The 27,553-nt window shown below is 36.2% G+C and overlaps 1 protein-coding gene across 1 annotated transcript; it reads right to left on the minus strand.

The window, feature by feature from the left end:
• Window positions 1-8,064: 8,064 nt before the first annotated feature.
• On the minus strand, window positions 8,065-24,736 carry LOC129269819 (beta-1,3-N-acetylglucosaminyltransferase radical fringe-like). Its single transcript, XM_054907298.2, has 5 exons — window positions 24,690-24,736; window positions 18,791-18,833; window positions 17,537-17,596; window positions 15,492-15,639; window positions 8,065-11,372 (listed from the first exon to the last, which is right to left on the minus strand). Exons 2-5 carry the CDS (start codon window positions 18,823-18,825, stop codon window positions 11,271-11,273), a joined length of 345 nt encoding a protein of 114 aa, XP_054763273.2. The 5' UTR covers window positions 18,826-18,833; window positions 24,690-24,736; the 3' UTR covers window positions 8,065-11,270.
• Between the last annotated feature and the right edge of the window lie 2,817 nt (window positions 24,737-27,553).

A 27,553-nucleotide genomic window follows, 5' to 3' on the forward strand; every position in this document is an offset into this window, starting at 1 on the left:
GCGGTATTCAATGAGACCAGAGCCTTTGTAAACTCGCAGGTTGAATATTAATTTGTATAGGAAGGACAGGAATTCAGTTGGCACATGGTTGTTGCACTTTGAAGCTCCGCTGTATAGGTTCATATAAAGGTGAATGTTGCGCTACAGTCGCACCACCGAAATTGGCTCCAGATTCCAGAATGATCAAAGCTATTACGTTATTTTCAGTGGCAATTATTGAAGAAAATATTCACAAGTTATAATGAAATCGTCATGAATTTTATCTTCAATGAAGAAGTTGATTTCTTCTGATTTATTTTCCAAAGTTACACTCACGCTAGCCAGCTAGCTGATTTTCCCTTTTCAATTTGTCAAGATTCAATGCACTTAGAATTGTTACAACTTTCCATTTATTCTTTCGATTTTAAAATACATATGTCATCATTATAATTTCATACTGAGGTACCGTACTGTTGAATCCTACTCAAACTGTTAAATTTGGAGTGAATGATTTTTCCCAAAACATATACATCTTCTCACAGCTTCCCCAAACTAATATCACATTTTAATTGACACAATTATACCACAATATTTCGAATTTATATAATATTTTTGTAATTTCTTGATTTTTTTTGTAATGTTGCATATTTATCGTATTCATATTAAATTTTACTGTTTTGTATAACATATGCCCATTCATCTGTTACAAGCTGCAATCAAATGGTTTAATTAACTTTTGAATAAATTTTTGAATGATATCTTGAATCTCACTGGCATATCGCTGGGCAGATTGGAGTCAGCAATGTTCCAGGATTATACCTGTTTTCTGTTTACTAAATAAAAGGAATATTGGATGAAACCACCATGTTGCTTTTAATACCTGGGTCCCGTAACACAAAGGTTAGCGATTAATTACACGCTTGATTTTCACAATTGATTGTACATTGTGGTCAATGCAATCAATCGTAAAGCTATTCTTCTATGATGATTGCTATGGTTTGTGTTACAGGCCCCTGGTAATACCATACACCCCCTGCAGGCAAATCAAACTCTTAAAAGGCTCAATCAAGCGGCTTAATGGTATGACTTCATCTCATTGCAACCTTAAACAGGATTAGCCCCTGTCTAGTTTTTTATTTATTCAAACCAAAAAGAAATATGGCATCAATCATAGAAACCCAGAGGACTTAACATTCCTGATTTGTACTGACCTGTACAGATTACCGAAGTCAAGGCAAAGGGAGAGAGTATAAATCTTCAGAGAAATATCATTAAGATCATAAAATAAATGGAACAAATATCAGAAAAAATATGAAAATACCAATAAGGTCAATATTTTATTATTTGATTTCAATGACAGAATGGGTTAAGTTGGAGTGAATCATTATGACATCTCACTTTTGTCAGAACTTGGGTCTGTTTTATCATGGATCTATCAACCCTGTGGTTTCATAAAGACTTATGATTGCGAATTTGCGATAACTTTGCCATTATTGGTTAACTACCATGGAAACCGTGATGTTGATTGGCTGCTGAGCCCTGTTACCATGGTAATGTCATAATGGCAAGGTTACCAGAATGGTAAATCCTTTATGAAATGTCGCAAGATGAGAGCAACATTTGTCCCAAAACAAACATGTCAATTCAGTACTGGTCAATAATTGTCATTATAAACCTCTCTTTAAGAATGTCGAATAATCCGTTCCTCTGATTGGTCAAAACTGAGGTCATGTATACGACCATGCCTTCAAAGCAACAAACTAAGTTGGTAACCAAGGGCAACGGGCATAGTTAACAAGATTTCTGCCCGTTGCCCCCTGACCCGCCCCTTAACGACGGGCATAGCAAAATTTGGCTGAAATCCCCATTAGATTGCATGCAAAATGTTGCTTTCTGCGGTGATTGCGGATACCATAAATATCCGCGCGATTTGATCGAAAGTTTTAGACAATTCTCGCATTTACGCGCTTATTGCGCAAGTGCGCGCAATGGATGTGACATATCGATGGAACGATGCCAATCTTTTACTTTTGCTTGTTAATTGCTGTTAAAATATATGGCATTTATTGAAAAGAAAACTAACTTATTAAGGACATAACGGATGTATCAATCAACATGTCTTGTCGCAGTTCGCTCAAATGCATGGTCGCAAAAGGTGAGTCGGGAGAAAAGATTAGACGGTCACTGCACTTTCTAAAAATAAACGTTACTCGTTCAACTTAACGTTAGGACAGCTACATGTAAAGTTAGGTATGACAAACGACAACGTTAGGACGGGTAGATCTAATTTTTAATTGACGTTAGTTAGCTAGAAGTTACGTGCGTAGGTTTAGTCGACTAGATCTAACGTTAGATTACACTTTACATGGAGATTTAAGATTTAAGACTGAACTCTAGCCTGGTAGAGTCACCCTATTCAGAATCATAATTTGGTTCCTAAAAATATCTAGCCTAGGCCTAGTAGGGCCCATCGGTATGAACTGCTTTGATATTCGATTTTGAGACCCAACTTTGTGGTCAGGGCTATAAAGTTAGGGCCTAGACCTAACGTTAGCTTGGGGCCAAGGCCAGGGGCAGGCTTTTAGATCTAGACCTAGACTAGGCCCTAACGTTAGATCTAATGTTTAATAATTCGGTTCATAAAATATATATGGACTGCTTTTATATTCGAGACATGGTTGTTTCAATTCGGCTCGCGGGTACCGCATCGGCCAGACCATGCCCTCGGGCATAGTCGCGTTGCGGTCCCCTTGAGCCTCTAGAAACAACCATGCCTCTCATACCCCTTTCATAAACCCAATAAAACACAATTATGCGGCTAATAGCAGCATAATTTGGTCGTAAAATCAGAGGAGGACAAGAGTTATCCGCATTATTCTGATGCTGCTATTATCCGCATAATAGCGGCATCGGGACAAGATTTTGAGTTTATGAACGTATTTCCAAATAATGCGGATAATTGCCATGGTGCGGTCACAAGGTCACCCTTTTCCAACACAACCGCATTGGAGGGGGCGTGTCCAGTTGTCATGACGATTATCCGCCTTTTTCAGGACGGGCGCTCGTAAAAATAATTTATGGAGTTTGTGAACGCAATTTTTATTGAATTATCCGCATTACTCTTAGGCGGCTAATTGGAGGATATGTTTTATTGGGTTTATGAAAGGGGTATCAAAGCAGTCCATATATCTATATTGTGGAAATACATCCATAATAACTCATTTTCTTGTATATTAAAAGGGAAAGAATAAACAAAATCAATATAGGCTTACAGAATAAATGCCATTGACACATATTGACACTGAATCGGTAACCTTTAATAAAGCCATACAGGCAACATGTTTGAGACTTAAAAATGTTTGCAATATGTTGAAATGATGAGAGGATGTCCGCTATATTTCCAATTAATGTTCTCCAAGTGAAGTGGAAGGCATACAGACAGATTACATAGGCCACAACAGCTGCAATGACCTAGATATAGCTCAAAATGGTCTCAAAATGTTTGAATGTTTGCATGAAGGTCTGGCCAAATAATAGCATTTGGCAGCTCAGGAGGAGAAAGAAATTAAAAATCAACACCAAGGAGTACCATGTGGGTGGAAATCCAAACTCCATTTTCATATTACTGCTTCTGATTATTTATTTCAATATCCATAAATGCCCCAAAAGAAAGTAACATTTTTTTAAAGGATTGTTTGACTGGAATAAGAATATTGTTACACAATTATATTTGACATATATTCTGACTACGGTAGCTTATAATCATTCTGAAAATTGAAAAGTAAATAGCACCATTCATGCCTCCCTGTAGTTAGGCTTACAGGCCTAAATGCAACTCTACTACATCTCTCATCGAAAGAGGTCCGAATTTGCAGTCTAAATTCCCTGACTGGGACTTGTGTATAGAAGGGACTCATGTAAAGAAGATCCCAACAAGTTGTAGGTATGCTAGTCTAGTCTCAAGACCCACTTGTTGATCATAGTTTCAATCAGGGTCTGCATCTGCAGACTACCCTCGTGTAGACAAACTGTTGAAAAGGGGGGCATTAGAACCCCTTGACACACCCCCTATTGACAAACCCAAATCACATTCATGCTCCAGACTGAGCCCATATGGATCCAATCAGTGCACCCACTTGACTGCAGTCAGACTTGATCAGACCTCTCTTCATCAAGGGCCAAACGTCTTCCAATGGGAGCATGTCTGCTCTTCTGAGATAAATCAAGAAGGGTTTGGTCATTGGTTTAAAAGCATATTATGTCAAGAAAGCCACATCACTTTATGGTTGTGAAGGGGAGAAAACACCCATGAAACCTTGATAAAACCAAGAGTTAGTGGACCCCTTGATAAAACTTTGTCAAGTGCAAATGATCTTACAATGTCAAGAAAGGTACATCATTTGACAGTGATGAATGGTAGGAAGCACCCTCGAAACCCTGATAAAACCGCAAGTTGATCAACCCTTGATGTAAATTTGTTGGTTTGTCTGTTGCTTCAACAGCATCTGATTCTGAGCTTACCATGTCAAGTAAGTCACATCATTTGACAGCGGTAAAGGGTAGGAAGCGCCCATGAATTCCTGATAAAACCATGAGTAACTCGACCCCTCGATGTAAAATTGTTGGTTTAGTTATTGCTTCAAGAGCGTCCGATTCTGAGCTTTCAATTTCAAGAAAGACAAACCATTTGACAGCGGTGAAGGGTTGGAAGCGCCCATGAAACCCTGATAAAACCAAAAGTCGACCCCTCGATGTTGTTGGTTTAGTTATTGCTTCAAGAGCATCTGATTCTAAGCTTTCAATTTCAAGAAAGACAATCATTTGACAGCGGTGAAGGGTAGGAAGCACCCTCGAAACCCTGATAAAACAGAGAGTTGATTAACCCTTGATGTAAATTTGTCGGTTTGGCCGTTGCTTCAAGAACATCCCGGTTCACAATGTCAAGAAAGACACATCATTTGCCATTGATGAAGGGTAGGAAACGCTGTCCAAACCTTGATAAACCCAAGGGTTAGTTAACCCCTCGATGCAAAAGCCCGCTGAGGAACATGTTGAGACGTTCAGAATGAGGTTTCTTGAGGCTGGATTCGAAACGAGATCCATGTTGTGCTGATTCACAGTTCATGCTCTGATTGATAAGATTATACTGGGGAATAGGCCGCCACCAGAAGTCGTCAATTATCAATTCACCGAACTCTTCACTTATGTTCGCAGCAACCCACTGCCCGACACTCAATCAGGCTAACCACTAACATTCTACTTGTGAACGGTGCCAATATGAAAGCTTGGTTATTCAAACTTGGTCATGACTTTACTGCCCTACTCACCCTACCAGTTTGTCTGCACCGCCCTCCCTGCTGGAAAGAACAACGTGTTCACATAGTGGACTAACTGCAGATGGGATTGAGGATTTATACTATTAAAATGCTCAAATTTAACAGTGTGAATATTCAGTGTGTTCACATATTGGACTATGTAAGCATGCAAAAAGTGAAACCCACTTTTAAAATACTCCAATCTAACACTAATAGTACAAAGTAATCACACACACAGTGGACAGACGGGCCTATGCACCCATACCGCTTTCAGTAACTCGGACCAGTCCCGGGCTAAGTCGTAAAAATGTTGAGTTTATGAATGGCGCGGGCTAAAATATCGTGCCCTGTTTATCTTGGTGCTGCTTGTATCAGCACCAGACCAGCGCCATCATAAAAGTGGCGTTAAAAAAGGTAGCACAGATCTGCTACAGGTACTGAACGCTTGTGGTGCGGACCAAAAAATCACGAGTTGCTGAAAACGGTATGTGAGTGTTAAGTGTGCTCACATAGCAGATTATGTAAAAAAAAAAGGTAATTCACATTGTTAAAGTTCTCAAATTTAACAGTGTGAAAAATATGTGCACACTGTGGACAATCAACTGTGTGTGGGTTAAGTGCTTTCATATCACAGATTAAGCACAAATGTGATTCACAATGTGTAAATATCTTCATATAAAGGTTGAAGATAATTTTTAAAATGTGTACACATAACAGACTACCGGTATGTAAAAGGTTTATTCACACTGTTAAAATATTCAAATTTTACAGTCTGGACACATCTACACTATGAATGTGCAGTGCGTACACATAACAGACAGTGTAAAAATGTAATTTACACTATCAAAATACTGGAATTCAACAGTGTGAAGTTATTTTCATCATGTTCAGTGTGTTCACATAGCAGACTATGTTAAACAGGTGGTCCACACTTATAAACATCTACAGTATAAGTGTCCAGTCTGTTCACATAACAAAGTTTGTAAAAAGGTGATTCACACTGTATAAAATGCTCACATTGAACAGTGTGAAGATGATTTCACATTGCATTCCACATTGTGAACACACTGCGGGACACTGTGTTTATACTGTGGGACACTGTGTTCACACTGCGGGACACTGTGTTCACAATGTGGCTGTGGGACACTGTATTCTCCCCAGTACAGTAGGACCACTGCCTTTGATACAAAACACCTGTAGCTTGTATACAGTATACCCAGTAAAGAATTAGAAAATGAATCTTGATATACATTTATAGAGAGAGAGATATCAAATGGAAAGACCAGGCCATCTGCATCCTGGTAAGACTATCGCTGCCCAGCAACTTACATGTAGCAGGTCGTTTGAACAGGTCTGAGAAACAGTCAGACTCTGTTCTCCTTGCCCTTTCCCATTTCCATGAGGGCTGGTCCATCCAATACATGAATTTGAAATAAGGCATGTACTTGTATCATTTTACTGCCCCTTTTACTATTTCTACATTTATATGGTTTCATCCTCAAGAATTCATCTTGATCATGACATTCAAGTCCGTAACCAATAAACAAAACTATTTCATAATATCATACCCTGGCTACTTTCCACCCTTCCACTCTATACAACATACACCCCCGTTATTTCTTCTTCCCCCCCCCCCCTCCCCCTCTCAGTTTTCCTCTAATCCCCCTTCCGATTGCTTTACTTTAAAAACCCCACGAAATTGGGTACTGGTGGGAAATCCTATCTGTAACTTTTCACAGGGCATTTAAATCACCAAACACTTTCACATGCGGCTGTGGTGTATACCATGGAATCTTGGGTAGCATCTTTGGACTATTGGAAGCCTTACGATGCCAAGATTTTGATACAAAGGCATCTGTAAATCTCCCGAGACTCAAGCGATCTATGAAGATCCATGCATCTGGAATTCTCCAGAGATGCCAAAGATCTATGCAGAACATGATCACGAAGAAGCCCTCTTCTTCTTCACGTTTTCCCTCCCACACATCATCCTATCAGATACACATCAAGAAAAAAATAATACCCCTTTCATAAACCCAATTATGCGAATAATATCCGCATAATTTGGTCGTAAAATCGGAGCGGGACCAGAGTTATCCGCATTATTTCGATGCTGCAATTATCCGCATAATAGCGGCATCGGGACCAGATTTTGACTTTATGAACGCATTTCCAAAGTAATGCGGATAATTGCCATGGTGCGGTCACAAAGGTCACCCTTTTCCAACACAACCGCATCGGAGGGGGCGTGTGCAGGTGCCATGACAATTATCCGCCTTTTTCAGGTCAGGCGCTCGTAAAAAAATAGTGCGGATTATTTTCGGAGTTTGTGAATGCAATTTTTATTGAATTATTCACATTACTCTTAGGCGGATAATTGGAGGATGGGTTTGAGAAAGGGGTATAAATCTAGGGTATGTTCAATCCAATTTCTTAGGCTGGAATCACAAACACGAATCACATATCAAAATACAAATACAAAAGATTGTTATTTTTGGAGAGCGTTCAATCTCACTGTTTTTTAAAGTCCACCCACCACATATTGCAGGTCAGTGAGTTTGACCCAGGAAGTAGAGGTCGGCCATACGGCAGCGTATGCAGTATATGTCCGAGATGGATGAAGACCTGCAGATGGCCGAGATCTGCGTTGCGTTCAATCAACTTTTAATGATGGAGTTCTGATGAATTGCTTTTCAAAATCTTTATCTTTTCAGCATATAGGTACTGAAAAAAATAGTACTGGAACACAGTTGAATTTCATTTTTATCTTGTGGAACCAAGTTTCTAAAGTAAATAGTGTTGGTTGAATGTAGCCATACATGTAGTCTCAATCAAAACCCTTGTCATCCCTATTCTAAATGTTGTAGGAATGTATGTGTGAGTATGAGCTCGGAGATTTAAAGAAAACTCCCTTAAAATACATAGGCCTACATGGATACAGAGTTTCATTTTAAAATAGAAAGTTTGACAGGGGATTAAACATTTTGTAAAAGCTCAAAGCGATTTGTCAAATTTCTTAGAAAAAGCAAAAATTTGAATATTTTCATCATTGATGATGCCAGTTTAGCACAAAATTGAGTCAACCTATGAACAAAATGATGAAGAAAAAAGAGGTTTTTTAGAACTTATCAGGCTAAAGCGCTTCATGATATAACAATTTTCACATAATTGGAAAGGAACATAAAGAAGAAAAAAAATGTCATTACCTGGCACTTCAGACATGCTTCAAGATCATGTCTCAATTATTTCCTGTATCTTTTAATATACTGTCTAACATCATACTTCAATTATTTGCATGGTCAACGAAAGTCTTGGTCTGCTGTCTAGCCTTGGCTAAACTAGGTCAATTGCCCCCCCCCCCCCCACACACACACATCCCAGGATCCTACATAATGCATTATGAATTTTAGGGGTATCAAAGTAATTGCAGACAGTTATTAATAATTTACCTTGATTTTTCATGTCAAATATTTCAATATTGTTATGATATATTGTACTTTTCATAAACCAAATTTCTTTGTATTTGTACATTGACAAATAAAAGAATCTTGAATCTTAATATGTTTATAGTTGAAACCTAGTATCATATACCATAATACTAATAACAATGTATTTGTATTTTTTTTAAAAGAGAAGTGAAATAAATTAATTTGAATGAAACTTTGCACAAAATAAAATACATGTACTGCTCAGTACAATAATCAAATACAATCAATTAAAGCTTATATTCGTCTAATTACTTATTACCAGGGGACCCATCATTTTTAGTCATAATCTGAACTATCAAAGCAACAGGAAAAGAAAGGTGACATTTGAACAAAATCTTGACAGACTCCACCTTATAATATCGGCCCATGGCTCTTTTTGTCAAGGCGGAAACAGAAAATTTGCTTGCATATGTATGAATGACAGTCCAAACTACCCTTCATAAAGCATATTTTTCTCTCCACCATTTTCATCTAGCAACACTCACCTATAACATTCATTACGATCGTCATACAACAGGAACAAACACAAAAACGCTTTTCAAAACCAACGTGTTATTCTGTCAACATCCTTTTCATTGGCGGGGTGTATTTGAACAGATTACCTGCTTACCATGAATAGGCTACTGTACATGGGATGACAGAGAACTAGAAATATACATAGAAAATCTAGACAAATAGTCCTATTCTTTGAGTTTCCTGCAATAGACCAACTATATTTGACGAGAAAACACGAGGGTGTCAAGCTACACACCGATTGGTGGACCGGTCTGGGGGTGTTTGTTTACAACCCTGAGCAAATTAAACCATGTACATTGTTTGGGTGCCCCTATGGAAAGTTCCAACACATTTCTACTATTTACAGAAGCCCCATCTCCACACAATGTCACACGTTTGGATTCAATAGATTCAATGATTTAACATGCATTTTGGAAAAGCTGGTCTTAGATCATGTTTCCCATGAGTGAGGATTGGGATAAAATAAAAAAAATGTGAATAATCTTGGTTATGTCCAAGGATTTCTCATTATTTTTCTCATTTTTGTTCTGTAAATATCTCAATACAACAAATAATGCACTGAAGCAGGAGAGTTAGATTCCCTCAGTAATATTACTCCACCATGGGGGGGGGGGGTGGCACTCAAATTGTCACCTTTCACAAGCTCTACTTCTACGGGGTCCCAAACCTATCATGTCTTATTATTTATTTTGTCTAACTGTGTAATATATGTCTCTTGTTTGATTGGTTTAAATAAACTTGAACTTGAACATGAATTAATACACTCTAGAAACAGGTATCTTCCTGGATTTTGCCTTTCTCTTCCAAAAATATACCTTTACAAAAATGTATTTTACACACCCTACACCTCACACTCCCACTATGTCAGAAACAGCAAATTAATCAGGGAATATCAAAAGACAGAGGCAATACTAGAATAGAGCTATTCTTGAAACTCGATGACAATATTGTTTGAAATTTGAAATTCATAACAACCACCACCTACGTGCGTGCGGTTCGTTTTCAATCCCACAATATTTTGTATTGATCTAGCGAAAAAAATGAATCAACGTGCTTGAACTGACAACATATTCAGGTATCCGCTGGAGTAAAATGAGCAAATAGTAAGTGCAAACATGTCTGGTTTTATATTAAAAAATCTTTCTATTTAGCCTAAAATTTAGGAGGGTTAAGGTTCATTCAAATCACTAGAAGAAATCAACATACTCTGATAAATCAACAACATTTCAATGTCAATTGTCAATTTTCTGGTTATTCTGGGTTTTTTTTTCTTTATCTAATTTTTCCTCTCATACTTTTCATACATCTAGTTTCAAGGGGGTGGAGAAAGTGCCTACTTTGCATGCAGGCAAGCCAGGATCCGATAAAAAAAAGAAAAAAGATATCTGTAAAAGTGTTTAAAAATGTCCTCCAATGTATGAGATGCTGAATAAAAGTTGAATATCATCATTATTATTAAGCCACTGTGTCTTTTTATTTAAATCCTTTACCCTCTCTCTCTTCCCCTACAATGTAGTTGTCTAAGATTTTAATATTTGACTTTTCATACACAATCTGCAGTTCAAATTCAATAGCTACTAAAATGTTATCCGACAGACAAATCCCTCTTTATCTGACAGCTACCATAGTAACAGTGCCTCTCAGCCAATCAAAATCTGTGAAAGTTGTCAGATCTGACAACTTGTCAGACAAAAATGTTGATGAAACGCTCCCCTGGGTCCCGTAACACAAAGGTTATCGATTGATTGTAACGCTTGATTTTCACGATTGATTGTACATTGTAGTCAGTGCAATCAATCATAGAAAAAATGTGTCTACGATCATTGCTAAGCTTGATGATTTAAATTATTGACCCTTTAGCAAAACTCTAGCCCGGTTCTGAGTTGGGAATTTGTCTCACCATTTTTAAACAGGGTAAGAATTTAAGGTGTCAACACTGAATAAGGCATTATGACAGGCCTGCATTATGATATTAAAGATGAATACCATACCTTGCATAGACCATCATCTTGGTAGCCAACGCCTTGCTGATACAGAATCCAGCACCGCCGGTAGCAAACCAAAATGATACTCTCTGAAAAAACAAAGACAAAAAGAGAAAACATTTATAACATAAAAAGTGGTGTTTAACATTACATACTAAACATAAAGTGTATGAACTAATGAAAGATTTGGGTTTTTCAACCCCCCCCCCCTTCCCATGGATTATTTACCTGAATACATGTAAACAAATCAAGTTCACGATACATATCAAACAGAAATTGATACATTCCAGCTGGTGAGTATGAAAAATAACAAAATAATGAATGATATTGAACTTCATGTTCTTTTACATGAAATGATATACCATAATCATGAAAGAAATTGACAAAAAAATATTCAGACAAATACAGAGCTAGGTGTTATCAAATAATAGAATTCAAGCAGAAATCAAAGTCAAATATCAATTCAGGACTTTTCACAACAAACACGGATTATTATTCTAGCTTTCACACATTTCTAACAAAGAGAGAATGGAAGCTTTAGGGTTAAAAAATAAACAGAGAATAAATAGAGCACGAAATAGAAGGACACCTCTTATTTGTAAATTTTGTGATGATTGACAGAGCATACTGAAAACAAAATCTGAGAATTGTCCTAAACTTATCAGCAATTCTCCTTCGATTTTCAACAGAGAAGATCCCCTTTCGATTCAATCCCTGCATCGTCAGTGGTCCATGGTTATATCTATTGTAACACGAGCATCAATCTTATAATCCTGTTTACAACATGACTACAAAGACGTTTTATGTTTGCTCATCCTTTAATCCCAGTATCGTGTGAAATTCACCCCTAAAACCTGTACTTCAGGACAATTCAAATTCCTTCTTTTATTGTGATCTCGAAAATGAAAATTGAAAAAAAAATAATAATCAAGGAGCAAATATACCGAAACGGGTCGCCAAGCTATTCAAGTTTGTTTCATTTTATATTTGTCATTTCATAAATCTTGAAGTTGATATTGTAGGTCTTTTTAGCATAACATTGCAACACAATATAAAATTAAAATGTAGGACATCTGCCAAGACTTCCTGCTAGTAATATACATGCATTATCAAGGAATGGTGTTTATTTCCTTCAGTTTGATATCTATCGATATTGTGCTACACTCTACCCGGGTGTAGCAAATGGGTACCTAGTAGGAATATATTCATTCCTTGAAACACTTGTGCAATTGGACGGAGCCTAGGTGTACTCTCTGGAAATATCACAGTTAGAGTCTTAGCAGTTGGCAGAATGGATTTAAGTCCTTCCATTATGATATCAAACAAGCATTTTCAGGTTAATGACAATAATACAGGTACCCATGAAGAATAAAATAGATATATTTTGGTACACTCTTTATTTCAAAGATTAAAGTAAATCCAGATCGGCTATGAATAGTGACTAGTCGAATATGAGATTTAGATTTAAACCTTGTTGATTTAAATATAAAGCTAAAAAAATGAATTTAATTCTTTGATTGGATTTAAAAGTTAATCCATTAGATTAAAAATAAATCCAATATTATGTGGGCCATTATTAACAGCCGAGCTGGATTTATTTTAAATCCGTGGGCCATTATTAACAGCCGAGCTGGATTTATTTTAAATCCTTAGAATTAAAGGGTGTGGTGCAAGACTAAGGATGTTGGTTCTTGAATAGTAATTGAACCTTAAGACTTACTTTAGGGTGAAGTAAATGAACCACTCCACCACAACGCAAGCCTATCCAGAAAATGATTCAAGGTTGTCTGTCAAATAGCACATTTACTTCAAGAAACATGGCTTCTATTCTTAGTTATCATCTCAAAATCCATTTCCATTATTCCATTGATGCAAGTATCCAGACACCCTGGGCAAACTGGCAATGCCATCAGTGTCAATGAGGAATGTGACTTGAACCCGTTTTTTCGAAATTCAAAGAAACATGTAATTTATTTTCTTTTGATGTATGATGGGAAGAGAGGCAAAGTTGCACTATCTTTTGTGCCTGTTTAAATAAAAAGCTAAAAAAATGAATTTAATTATTTGATTGGATTTAAAAGTTAATCGATTAGATTAAAAATAAATCAAATATTATGTGGGCCATTATTAACAGCCAAGTTGGATTTATTTCAAATCCTTAGAATTTAGGGTGTGGTGCAAGACTAAGGATGTTGGTTCTTGAATAGCAATTGAACCTTAAGACTTACTTTAGGGTGAAGTAAATGAACCACTCCACCACAACGCTAGCCTATCCAGAAAATGATTCAAGGTTTTCTGTCAAATAGCACATTTTCTTCAAGAAACATGGCTTCTATTTTTAGTCATCATCTCAAAATCCATTTCCATTATTCCATTGATGCATGTATCCAGACACCCTGGGCAAACTGGCAATGCCATCAGGGTCAATGAGGAATGTGACTTGAACCCGTTTTTCGAAATTCAAAGAAACATATAATTTATTTTCTTTTGATGTATGATGGGAAGAGAGGCAAAGTTGCACTATCTTTTGTGCCTGTTAGTTCAATTTTCACATAAAAATCATAACTTGAAGCATTATTCCGTAGATGAGAAGTTGTAAAGATAATCAAAATGGATTGATCAAATTCAGTCTTCCTTCATCAATCTCTTCCCTATTATGTTTCCCACGCCTCATTAAATCTACGATGATCCAGACATCCTTTTTTATCACAACTCGTCAATCAAGTAATTCTAATACTTTATAATTCAAATGTGCAATGTAACGAGCTGATACCGGGTTTAACTTCCTCATTCTTCCATCGTATCTGCAAATTTAACAAAATACCCTTTGAAAATGCACTTCAATTTCATGCTTATGAAGTATAACAACAATCAGCTCAATATGCCATGAAAATGAATTTCACCATCAATGAGGATATTAAATTTTATTTCATCAGTTGTCACAACATTTATGAAATAAATAACTGAACTGAATTGAAAAAAAAAAAAAATTCTTCCTATGTTTTTCATAACAAATTTTAGAGAATCTAAAAAAAAATGTGATGATCAAAGAATTCTACTTTTCTATGCAAGTTTTTTATTGAGATCGCTCGCTGCATGAAAAATGTCACCTCAAGCACGATGACGTGTTATATTCTCATCAATTTTAATATGAATCTATCAGAATATAAAAGGTGAATTATATATCTTTACAATTTCCATTTTTTCTTCTCTATATTGGATTGCATAGACGCTCTAGTTGAAAAATTATCAACAAATTTATTGATTCCTTCAATGACCTTGGGAGCTATGAACCCGGAATGGCTGCTTATTCTACAATATCATTAATCAGAAAGAACATGATTTTTAGTGGAAAAATAATCCTCCTACAGTCAAGTTTCGACCGATTCCATTTTTTTTTTGTTCTGCTGCTGGCTGATTCCTTTGGAAATGGCTCATGCCTTCATTTCCTGGCTTCTCTAATCAGTCTCCTTGATGATAATCTCTCTTCGATTTCCTTTCCTTGATCCCATCTTTCGTTTCTGTCTTAGCAAGCCTAAATCCTTCCAAGCAATCCTCGTTGGCAGAAGACTCCATTATCACACGAAGACTCCATTATCACACGGAACAAGTTGCAGTTCTATACGACGACGCCTTTCGCAGAAAGATGTTATTGTAGACCAGATCGTCATGTCCTCTTCAGATTGTTACTTCACAAGTCTTTACATAGCAAAAACGGTGGTGTCGATGTTTGGTGTATATAACGACCCACACACCTGTCATTTTACTCTGGTGTCAAATTTTTGGTGTTAGTTCAACACCCATGGGTGTTATTACACCGTTGGTTGTTACTTTTACACTCTTTGGTGTTATGTTTAATCGTAAGGGTGTAATTTTAATACCTGACAGTGTGGTCCTCTAAAGACACCATGAAAGAAAGAAGTACTTCATTCTGCCTTTGGGATACCAAGTGGTGTCAGTCTCAACACCCCAGGTTTTACTAGTCTGCAAGCACAGACCCATATTTGACACTTTAACAAATAACAGGTCTAGAGTAGAGTAGACTACAAAGACTCTATGTCAAATAAGAGCCAGCCACAGTATAGTGAATCTAGTCTCACTACTTCAGACTCTGCATTATGCAGTATGCGAATTACGAAAATTGTGGGTCTGTGCCTGCAGACTAGGTTTTACATTGCATAAAGGCTGGAATATTCCAGATTTCTTACCTGATTTGAAACTCTATCTATAGCTTCTATAGGATGGCTGAGGCTAGCCCGGCCTAGGTAATGATCTTGATTATGATCAAACTGCCGAAGTAACTTCATCAGCTCCGGCACATTGAGATAGTTGTCGTCATCAACGTGACATAACCACCTAAAATGCATCAGAAGAAATAAAGGAAGGGAAAATTTGTTCTACATCTCAATGGTTTGTAAATCAATAATACATGAGAAAGGGCATGGGCAGTGGAATGGGGATAAAATGAGCAAAGGAACAGAAGAGGGTTGGGGAAAAGGGTAATACATCAAAATGGTATTGGGAGAGGGGTAGAGGAAGAGAGATGAGAGGGGCAAGAGGGCAAGAAGGAGGGAGGTAAGGACCCGGGGGGGGGGGGGGGGGGCTACTCGAATTATAACATGATACCTATGTGCCACACCAAAGTCGAAAATAGGGGGCTCTGGAACTAAATATTGGTCATAAAACTGGGGGTCTCCGGAATGGTTCTTGGATCAACAATTGCTAAAAATATAATGCTCTGGAACTGAACACATCAAAAATGGGCTCTCCGGAACTCACGTTGCATGGTAGCGGCTATGGTGGCGCACTGTCCAGAACGAGAAACACAAATTTGAGGATCTCTGGAACAGGGAAAAATAGTAACTTCTATGGCTTTCTAAATTGGTGATGCTCTGGAACGGAAATTTAGGCTGAAAATGGGGCTATCGACCGCAGCACATACGTATCATACATTTATACTAAGTAGCCCCCCCCCCCCCCGGATGGGGGGGGGTAAGGAAAGGGGAGGGGAGTTGGATATAGAAGAGTGGGGATTCAGACAGGCCTCCAAGTAGACCCTCATGAGGGCAATGCAATTATTCTTAAAGATCACCTGAGAACCATGTCGATATCAGGAGTTTTTAGGGTAGAAAGGGATGGGTACACTTTGCCACTGATACAAACCCATAAAATTTAATTTAAAACCATTCACAAATTCATCATAAGAATTCCAGATAAAAGATGCAAAAGAAATTATCATAAACATCTTACTTTGAGATCATCAGTAGGTACACATTTTCTCAAGCCATGACAATTTATTTCACATTGATTTACTCATTATTAGTATATTGAATAAACAAAATCATTTTTTTTCTTCTTGTTTAATCATTAAGACCAAGAAGTGATCTTTACAGGGGTCATTTAAAATGAATGATCCTCTCAACAGTCCAACTGCCTCGAGGTCAAAGTTCATCTCGCAAAGCTGGCGATTATATACTCCTAAATATTGGGAAAATCAGCTGGAATCCACTTAATAACACCGCAAGTCTGGGGTTCTTGTTTCACAACTCTCAATTCTTCTAGGCACTCTGCACAGTCTGGTGTTACAGAACTCTCAAAGTAAAAAAAAAACTCTTTTAGTTCTTTGAAATGATAAAAATTGACCATAAATGGCAGAAATTTCATTGACTCTCCTGCGAACTTTGCAAGTCTAGTGCTAAAGAACTCTGGCAGTCACAAAAAGGAAAAAAATTGGAATTTTATGATAAAATTATGATTAATTTTCATGGATTCTACACTGAACTATAACTCAGTAAACTTTGGAACACTTACTAGTCTCTCTAAGATATATTTGGAATTCAGGATTAAAGTTTTTAAAGTTATTGAAACATAAGGCATCGATAATAAACAATGTGTTTATAAACTCACTTATGGCTGGACTTATATCACAAAGTTTCAATATGAGTGGATGGACAGAGTATCATTTTCTTATCCTAACACTTACTAATAACAATGGATACATAAAGTGTTTTTTTTTTATTGTAGACTAACTAGGTTATATCAAGATGTATTGAAAATTTGAAATTGATATGATTAATGGCTTTATCTTATATGCAAAATAAAGATTATTCAAACTCACCACAACATAACAAAATACAAAATAAAAGAGAAATTATAAAAGACGGAGATGAGAAGGAGGATCATGTTTTGATTCACAGCAAAGGAATGAAAACATTCACTGAGAAAAGGTTCGAAATGACGGAATTACTCTTACCTTTTATTAGATTTATAAAACATACTGAATATATTTGATGTTTTACAGCACAGGGCCAATCTGTGAAATGAAAAGAGAAATATCATTAGCATTACCTTCAAAAGTTCATGGCGATCATTATTATTTCATTAATAAAATCATTAAAGGCTTTTTTGGGGGCTGACAATGTTCATATCTAAATAAATAGAGTAGAATTCACAGAGCAAAATGCTGAAAATTTCATCAAAATCGGATAACAAATAACGAAGTTATTGAATTTCTAAGTTTAGCATATTTTGTGAAAACAGTTATATGCACATTGCCATGAATATTTATTAGGTGGGCTTATGATGTTACATCCCCACTTTCCTTTTTTTTTATGTTATAACATGAAATAATAAATGTTTATTTTTTTTATACATGTGTAAATGATGTGTCTCCATTATGATGAAATAAGTTGCGGCAATAAATAACTAATGCATTTTATCAGTTGTCAATCCAATTGTTTTAGTTCTTGGTAGCAAAATTTTGAATAAACCTAATTTCATATAATAAAATACAAAAGAACAAGTGGGGATATGACATCATTAGCAAACCTAATGAAGATTCATAAAGACATGCCTAGAACTGTTTCACCGGAATAATGCAAATCTTTAAAATTCACTAACTTTGTTATTCGTTATCCGATTTTGATCATATTTTCAGCATTTTGCTTTTTGAGTTTTGCTATATTTATTGAGATATAAATATCTCCAGCCTGGACCATTCCTTTAACAGACAAAAAAAGTATACTCATCTGTTTGCCTGCTTTTCTATATTTCTCACAAGGTTGGTCATCTATCAGATCATATAAAATGCAACATTTAACTTTTGAAAATAAGTTTTAAGCTCTGTCCACTCCTGCGGACTTTCTCAAGCCAATGATCAGTCACAAAACACGGAGCTTCAGACCACCACAGGCAGCAAACCGATCAATTGACTTGAGAAAGTATACAGGAGTGGAAAAAAGCTTGCCCCATATAATCATTTAGGTTGGTTGAAGCTTAAAAAATGATTTAATTTATCATCCCCAACTGATGAATGTTTTCTGTATTAAAACTTTTATTTAGACCTTTTAAAGCATTATCTGTACCTGCTGTTACAAAATTATTACAGTATCATTAGAAAAAAGTCATATGATAAACATTTTGGCAATTAAAAAATAGGTCCTTTGAAAGCTGATCTTTTTTATTATTTTTCAGAGGTAAATTTATGATCAGTTTAATATGGTCTCACCTTGAATGTGTTCCCTGGCACTGTGTGTTGACCATATGGCCATCTGAAAAGACAAAAATGAATAATTTTGATATTGTTAAATCTTAAAACAATACCAAAATGTCTTTGAGGCAATTGTCTTTCAAACGAAATACCATCAGTCAATATCATTACAATCTAAGTGACATCACTTCGGGATCTACCAATAAATTACAATTGTACCAGACATGGTGGCTCAGTGGTCGAGGGTCCTCGTAATGAACAACAAGTTGTGAGTTCAATCCCCGGCTGAGTCATACCAAAGACTTAAAAAATGGGACCATCTGCCTTCTGGTCAGGCATCCAAATGGGGAAGGGTAAAAGTAACAAAATTATGAAGGGCCCACTGGGAGAAGAGTCCATAAGAGCTAAAGTGGCTACCCTGGGTAAATAAGGATTATTCTAATCATCAATATAAATAATTCAGCCAATAATTCATTTCGATTCTCTTCATCCAAAGAAAAACATATAATACCGGTATTGTCTACTCTGTTCCATTATTCATTCTTAATCAAACATCAATGATGGATCGCATTTTGTGTCATATAGTATTTCAAATGGTCGACTTGTTGTAAATAAAGGCAAAATGACCTGTAATTGACCATTAGAGTCATGTTGACCAACAACACCAATGGGTGTAGCATAATCAAACTGACCGCAGGAAATGAGAAACGGAAGGCCCACGCCGGCTGTCAAAGGTTAGGAGTCGCCTGGACCCAGTTTCCTAGAGACACCATGTCCTGCCGTTTGTTCATCGCAAACACAGGTATCTTCATCACGAAACCCAAACACAACCAAAGACGATAATACCAATACACCTTCCCCAATAGCTCATAATAATTTTCAGTGTGAGACTTCTGGAAAAGGGGAATATATTGCGTAGGAAGTCCGAACGTGTTTGTTCATAATTTTGTCTGGATGGATCAAAAGGGACAGGCAATCGTCGTTGGAGTCGGCAAACACTACCCCTTCTCAAGAGCCCTTGAGATTCCGACCACAACAACACCCGAATCAACCAGTCAAATATTGGGAGGCATTCCCTGGAGGCGATAGAACAGGTTGCATAGGGATCGGTATGCTATGATACCACTTTTGATATTTGACATCGAAGAAAGGGAATTCATCTGAATCGTGCCCATCTCTCAAAGAGCCGCACCTCTATATGAAATTTGACAAAACTAATTGGTTCTCTTTTCATAACATAATATTACTTCTTAAATGTGGTTGATATTATGTTTGCACTGTCAAGTACTGAATATTTGTCACCTTTCTGCTCTTATTAACTGTCATTCATTTTGACAAGTTCAATCATCATTTACAACATACGTCATTTACGAAATCATTTGAAGCAATTGTCCTCCCCCATATTAAGGTGGGGCAATCCCCCCCCCCCCCGATCGCCACCTGCATGAAAGCCTGCAATTCTGAAGCATTTGATCTACATTACATTTGGTTAAGATATGATGTATGAGGAATCTAATGTGGGCTGGTGAGGCAAACTCTGCATTTATTCTTTAAAAAACATGAATAAATTTTTAGGTATGCAATTCTAATTCATTTGTGGCACTCTTTACCTGCATTACTTTATAATAATGATATACGCATGTAATCATGTTTTAAAAAAGTACAAAAAAAGTACATGACAAAATAAATCTACATAAATAGAAACATTCCAAATATACCCAAGGTTGGATCCCAATTCTCATACATGATCAATTACCCTTTAATATATTTCAAGAACATATACTCCATTATTCCTATTGACTTTCTTATTCATTTTGTCCATAATCCAAGCAGTTCATTTCGTCTGCTGAACTCGACTGGAGGGGTCAATAAACAGAAAAATATTGATCACTTCTTTTCAAACGTTTAAGAGTTAAAATGCCGTCACAAACCACCAGACATCCATGTGATCTCACCGACTACTAACTATTTGCTCTTAGATTGCAAATAAAAATACCTGATGATCCATCAAGTTTCTTTTGACGGATAAAAATAAGAAGTATACAATTCTACCTGCTCCCCATTTCAATCCATTGAATAAAGCAAGGAGCTTCCTTGAATAAAGACAAGTTTATTGAATCATTTGATGATAATGGCACAGAAAAGAATTTCAAATCAAAGATCGGAGGGGAAAAAAGAATCACTGCTTCATGGAAACTTCTAATAAAATATGAATACATAGATTAGAAGAAGCTGGGAAAGGGAACATATGGTCATGAAATATGAATAAGCTTGTCTCTAACTTCAAAATGCTTCTTTTCAAAATGGTTCATTGTATAATCGACTATGATCAATTTATCCGACTCAAGCAAGTGTAGAGTGTAACAATTGGTGGTAGATTTGTTTATGTTCCTAATATTAATAACTGATATAATTGTTTTATAAAAGATTTGTATTTTTGTATTGCATCGCCACACAGCGATTTCTTGTGATGGCGGTGGGAGGGGGTGGGAGATGACTCTACTTGCAAAGGATACTATACTAACAGAAATAGAGCCCAAATGAAAAATGCCTTAGAACATCAATTCCCCCCATCTGTTTATGTTGCTAATATCAATAACTGATATAATTGCTTACAAAAAGATATGTATTGCATCACCAACACAGCAATTTCTTGTAATGGCTTTGGGAGGGGGGGGGGTGGGAGATGACTCTATTTGCAAGGGATGCTATACCAAGAGAAAGAGAGCCCAAATGAAAAATGCCTTAGAACATCCACCCCTCCCCCCCCCCCCATGGCACAGAAAACCTACATTAAGTAAATATTACACTAAGCTATAAAGTTTTAGTGAGTTTTATCGCAACCAAAATCTCTCCATTTAAAAAAGTGAGTAGAGTTGTTAAGATATTGAACCCGAGCCTCTCTATCTCTAAAGACAAGTTGGTCAAAATTCATCGGGACTATTTGAAAATTGGGGAAGTTTGAGAAGCAGGGGACAATTACTGTCTGCATAATCAAAATGAACTCTCCTAAATTGCATCCCAACTTCACCAAAAGTGGGTCAAAAACATGCTCAAGAGCAAAGAGAAATATATCAAGCTAAAAAATATAAGGATGAGACAAAATTCCATTACTCTCCCTGGCATCATTTTGCATGATTTGATATTGATTTTTCCATAATAACCTCAACCTGTTATCAATTATTTTTATTAGGATTTATGACCATGTCTCAGTCGTTTGTGCTTTGAACAGATGGAATCCATTATGCTGCAAAAAGGAGAAAGCAAAGAGGGGATTCTAATGTTTCTTTCATTTGAATGATCATCTCCTTTTGTTTCCATTCAATGTTTGATTTAATCGTCATTATAACTTTTATAAAATGAAAGTTCAAGTAGTGCCTATGCAAAATTTCTGATTTTAAACCCAAGGACAATGACAGCTTCGCACTTGACTGACAGAAACTGCATTCTGGGGAGAATTTCACGAAAGGACCCACTGATTTTGTATTTGACAAAGTCCGTTTTCCTCAGACATTTACCTTATAGGAAATATGCTTTTCAGCCAATCAACATCCGAAGGAAGTTATTAGATCTGACAACTTTTCAGATTTAAAACAGCGCTACTGTGTTATCAACACTGAGTAGGGCAATCCCCCAGTCTCTTTACTGATATTTTCTATGTAATTATCAATGTTATTGTATTTAATTGACAGAAAATTAATACAATGACAGATGTCGATGAAATGCTTTCAGTCTTTTTATAAAAACTTGTGGAATTATTTAGTATTTGCAGGACAGTGGACAACCTTTGAAATGTTTTGACATCTGAATGATTTCAAAAAAGGACCCCCTGCAGCTTGTAATACCAATCAAATAATCACAGACAGAGCAATTTCACTTATACCCCTTTCATAAACCCATCCTCCAATTATCCGCCTAAGAGTAATGTGGATAATTCAATAAAAATTGCATTCACAAACTCCGAAAAATAATCCGCACTTTTTTTTACGAGCGCCCGACCTGAAAAAGGCGGATAATTGTCATGGCAACTGCACACACCCCTTCCGATGGGGTTGTGTTGGAAAAGGGTGACCTTGTGACCGCACCATGGCAAATATCCGCATTACTTTGGAAATGCGTTCATAAAGTCAAAATCTGGTCCCGATGCCGCTATTATGCGGATAATTGCAGCATCGAAATAATGCGGATAACTCTGGTCCCGCTCCGATTTTACAACCAAATTATGCGGATATTATCCGCATAATTGGGTTTATGAAAGGGGTATTAAACTTGTATATCTGCATTCAAAAGAGACGTATTCAGACCGCCTTGCAGTTTGAGGTTACCAGGTATTATTCTATGATTGGGATATTTACTCTGATCTACCCAGATAAAAAAAATACCAGGATTTCTTGTCAATGTGAAAGCATAATACTCAGAATATCCCCGAAAGAAATAACCGCTAAATAGTAGGTACTTGCCGAAATTACAAGAAATATTCAAAGGCAAATTACGGGAGCTTTCTCAACCCAGCAAGCAGTTGGGTGCAAGCGCCGTAGCTTCACTTGCTGCTAATCAGACCATACTGTGCATGTTCGTAACTTAACTTAATTGCGAACTTAAGTGTCTGCGGTATGAATGCGAAACATACTTATCAGATATTTTATGGTCTGAACAAGTTCTTGTAATTCAACAGGTATTCTGGTGATCGGGTCGGTCTGAATACACCTACTGTCCTCATTTGAAAACCTCTATCTCAAAACATAATTATGACACAACTCAAGTTAATGGGCTCCCATCTAAACATATATCACAATAACCCCAATAATAATTGTATAAAATGTCTGTCAATTTATATGCCATTAGCTGAACACAGCTAATGATATTTTTTTATGCAGGATAATTTGCCATATTTTCCATCACCATTTCGCTGCGGGTCGATTATGGTAATTCGTCACGCATCATTCATCATCCCACAAACTTGTATCTTTCATTTTCTATTTTTTAAATACAGCATCTTGATTTCAAAAGTTTATAGCAGATCGTTTTGATGAATTCAGGTGCAAAATAGAAGAGCAATTAACTTTCAGAATGCACTGCCTTGAGGCATCCATGTACGGATGTCAAATAAGCTACAGCAAAAAAAATCATTGAAGGAAGTGTGGGAAAATGATATTTCAAGAGAAGTACAAGTAAATAAGCAATTTAAAAGTTGATTAAGCTTCATAAATGTGCTTGTGGGAATGTACCACACAATAAGAAAAGATGCAAGAAACATGTGAATAACAATGCAGAGAAAAAAAAAGAAGTTTACTCTAGACGAAAAGTGTGACTTTGCCTTTCATTTTTGAGAGCTATGCTCCGTTTTCTTATGATTTAAATTTTGCAATCAATATTTTTTATACTAACTGCAATTCTTGTATTATATAGATTTCAAGCAGACCAAATTTCTATTGTATTTTTTCACATCCAGTGTATGTGAAAATAATGAAGAGTAGATGTAACAGATAGGAATGACAAAATTCAATTTTCAGACAGCCAATACGGCTAAATTACATAAATTTGCATTTGATAAACCTGTCTATGAACAGACACCCCTTTGAAATATCAGTTGTTTTTTTGTTTTATTATTTATGATTATAATTAATCAAATAAATTGATAAAGAAAATATTACTTATATGAATAATAAAATGACATTATATAACATAGATGAAACATAGGCATAAATGAATGAATGAATGAATAAATAAGTGAAAGAATAGATTAATGAATTGAATGAATGAACGAACGAACGAATTAATACATAAAATTAAATTAATGAATGAGTTAAAGGACAGAAAAATGAATAAATCGATCAATTAAAGAATACAAACATAAATAAACAAATAAGCAAATAAAAGAACTAAATAATAATGTGAAAGCTAAATTTTTACTCACTTGATTTTGCTTGATACTCTGGATCATCTACATCTGTGAAAAAGTATGTCTGTAAAACAAAATTAAAAAGAAGAAGAAAATTGTTAGGATGTGTGAAACAAATCCAAGCTAGATTCATATCATACAACTGTTTTAATGAAAATACATCAATACAGTGTGAATCACAGAATCTTGTTGAGACACAAGAGTTTAGTTCTTAATACACTATGACTACAACAAAATTGTACAGCTGTGCAATGGGTTTATGTGTCTAAAAGCTAAAACATTGTTTTTCAAGTGGGAGTTGACCAGGGCAAATAGTCCTGGGCTTCGTAACACAAAGGTTAGCGATTCATCGCTAATTTGATCAGAACAATTCTGATTGGTTCCTATTCAGTACATTGAGTAAATTGAGTACATTGAGTACGAGCAAACCGTTGGGCATAGAGCTATTATAGCTCCATGCTATACTTGTGACAAGCGATTCTCATGAAATGTGAACATTATGACTTTTTTTTCATTCTAATCGGTCAAGATGTGCCTTAGGAGTCCTTTTTACTAAAATGACAATTGGGATTTTAATATGTTATCAAATGTTGGTATAGGCCGACATATTTGGTTTCTGGACAAGCTGTAGATTATTGGTCAAGTTGATGCTCATTAATGAAATATAAATTAATGACCATTGGTTTTGCAAGGACAGGCGATATTATCTTAAACTGACAAATACTAAGAAGGCATTTATAGGCATATTTATTTTCAGCCACATTTTCATATATTATCAATATTACAAAACCAATTATCATCACTCAATAAATGTTTTTCCAGAAGGGAATAAGACAGGAAGCTTTTTTTTTATTTGACCAAAATTTTTGTAAAATATTCCCACTACTTTGATTCTCATGGTGGGGAACTCTTTTGCCAAGACCGCAAGTATTTAAACATATATTTCTGTATTTTCCATCAAACTATATGGTAAGTAAACAGGTTGTACGCTCCCTGCTGAGGTATTGTGGTTGAGTCAGAAAAGAACGGAGATATCGCTGGGGTTAATCCTGGCCTATTCACTCGGAAATACAATACCATAATTGTAAATCCCCTCCTCGATAACACCGTTGGTAAATAGAATTGATGTCGTTTGAGTAAATATATTTGATTTTGTCATGTCTAAGCTTTTCCAAAGAGGAAATGAAAGGTGAGACCAAGAAATATTTTCCTATAATATATTTTTTGCTTTGCATATACAGTATTTTTACTATCAGAACTTATAATTGTATGCGATATAAGTAAAATTTATCAGATCGTGAAATTGGCAAATCATATCATGTGTTAACAATCCCTGATACATATTTAATAATAATAATCCCCTTTTGAATAGTGCTTAATACATCGGAACAACTTCTCTATAAAGCACTTTACAGATATATCATTTAAGTACAACCCTGACATTCTTAATACAGATTATCCATTATGTTATCAAATAATGCATGAAATGTGCAAGGTATTAAAAACTGAAATTTCTGTGAAAGATATAGATTCTTCACATCTCCCAAAGAAAGATACTTGCACTGTGAATGCAAATTATGAGACTTTATTTCCATGCAGACAGGAGTACACTCTTCCTTTTTCAAGAAAATTAGAATGACTTGGTGCATGCTTATGGGAACTTTTTTTGCACATACTGCCCTGCCGTACTTTGGCAAAAGGAAGCAAGTTACAAAGGTATCATTTGTTGTAAATGAACAATGCGAGTTCGTCATATACATAGATGTCAATGCAATTTAACAATTTTCTTCAATATCTTTCCATAGAATGCTCATTTCTTCCCCAAATTTTGCCTGAACGTGCGACATACAAAGGGTGTTTCAGAAACAACAATAACTCAAATTTGACTGATGTGTCACTTGCTTCCTTTTGCCAATGTTGGGCAGCATACCTTTTGGGATGATACAAATGATAGAAATATTATTCCAGGGTCTAAAGGTAGTTAATGAAAAGTATTTTCCTGATCAGGAGGTTTAAATGCAGCTTCAAGCTCTCTTAACTCAATCGGTTAGCAAAGGAGAGAAGTCATCTAGAGAGTAAATATTATTGCAGACTATTCATTGAAAAGCAATATGTTGAACTAATGAGATCCACTTCCTGTAAGAATGGATTGATTATAGGGTTTTTCAGATCTAACAAAGGACCAACGATCAAACGTAGTCAGACCTTGACTTTGAATGTTGATCTTCATTATTTACCCATCCTATGTTGTTTTGATGATCATTATCAGGATCTACAGGTGTTCTGTTTGCAAACTTATCCTGGAAACTTACATTAATCTGTTACCCGTATGTCTGTATATCTATTGGTACTGGTTGCAGCAACTCATTTTTGTTCTTCCCCTTCTCTCTCTCTCTCTCTCTCTCTCTCTGCCCCTCTCCCACTTTCCTTCAAATAATGTTTGCCGACCTCTTTTGGTTTGAGGCTTTGAATCATCCACTTTTGCTATCTACAGCCATGAACCTACCATGGACCTACTAGGTCCATGAACCTACGCTACATTCCACCGCAATTTCTACCATGCTCTCTCTCTCTCTCTTCCTCTAGAAATTTCCATTGAATCATCTTCTATCTATTTTCCTATCTCTCTTTCTCCCTAATACCCATTCCCCTCAACACAAAAGTCCTAAAGCAACATGGATGTTTTAAGGTTATCTTCATAAGATGGTAACTTTGTCCTACACTGGAAGGCATATGGTCAGAGGGTAATCTAAACCAAATGCTTTAATATCAAGGGACGGGGGGGGGGGGGGTATGCATTAAACCTTCAACACTTGGTGAGTTAGGTCATTAGAAGCCCTCGCACTGGTTCAGAATCAGACAAATGAAGCAGAATAAAT

This window comes from Lytechinus pictus, chromosome 10 (assembly GCF_037042905.1).
Source record: "Lytechinus pictus isolate F3 Inbred chromosome 10, Lp3.0, whole genome shotgun sequence".
NCBI lineage: Eukaryota > Metazoa > Echinodermata > Echinoidea > Temnopleuroida > Toxopneustidae > Lytechinus > Lytechinus pictus.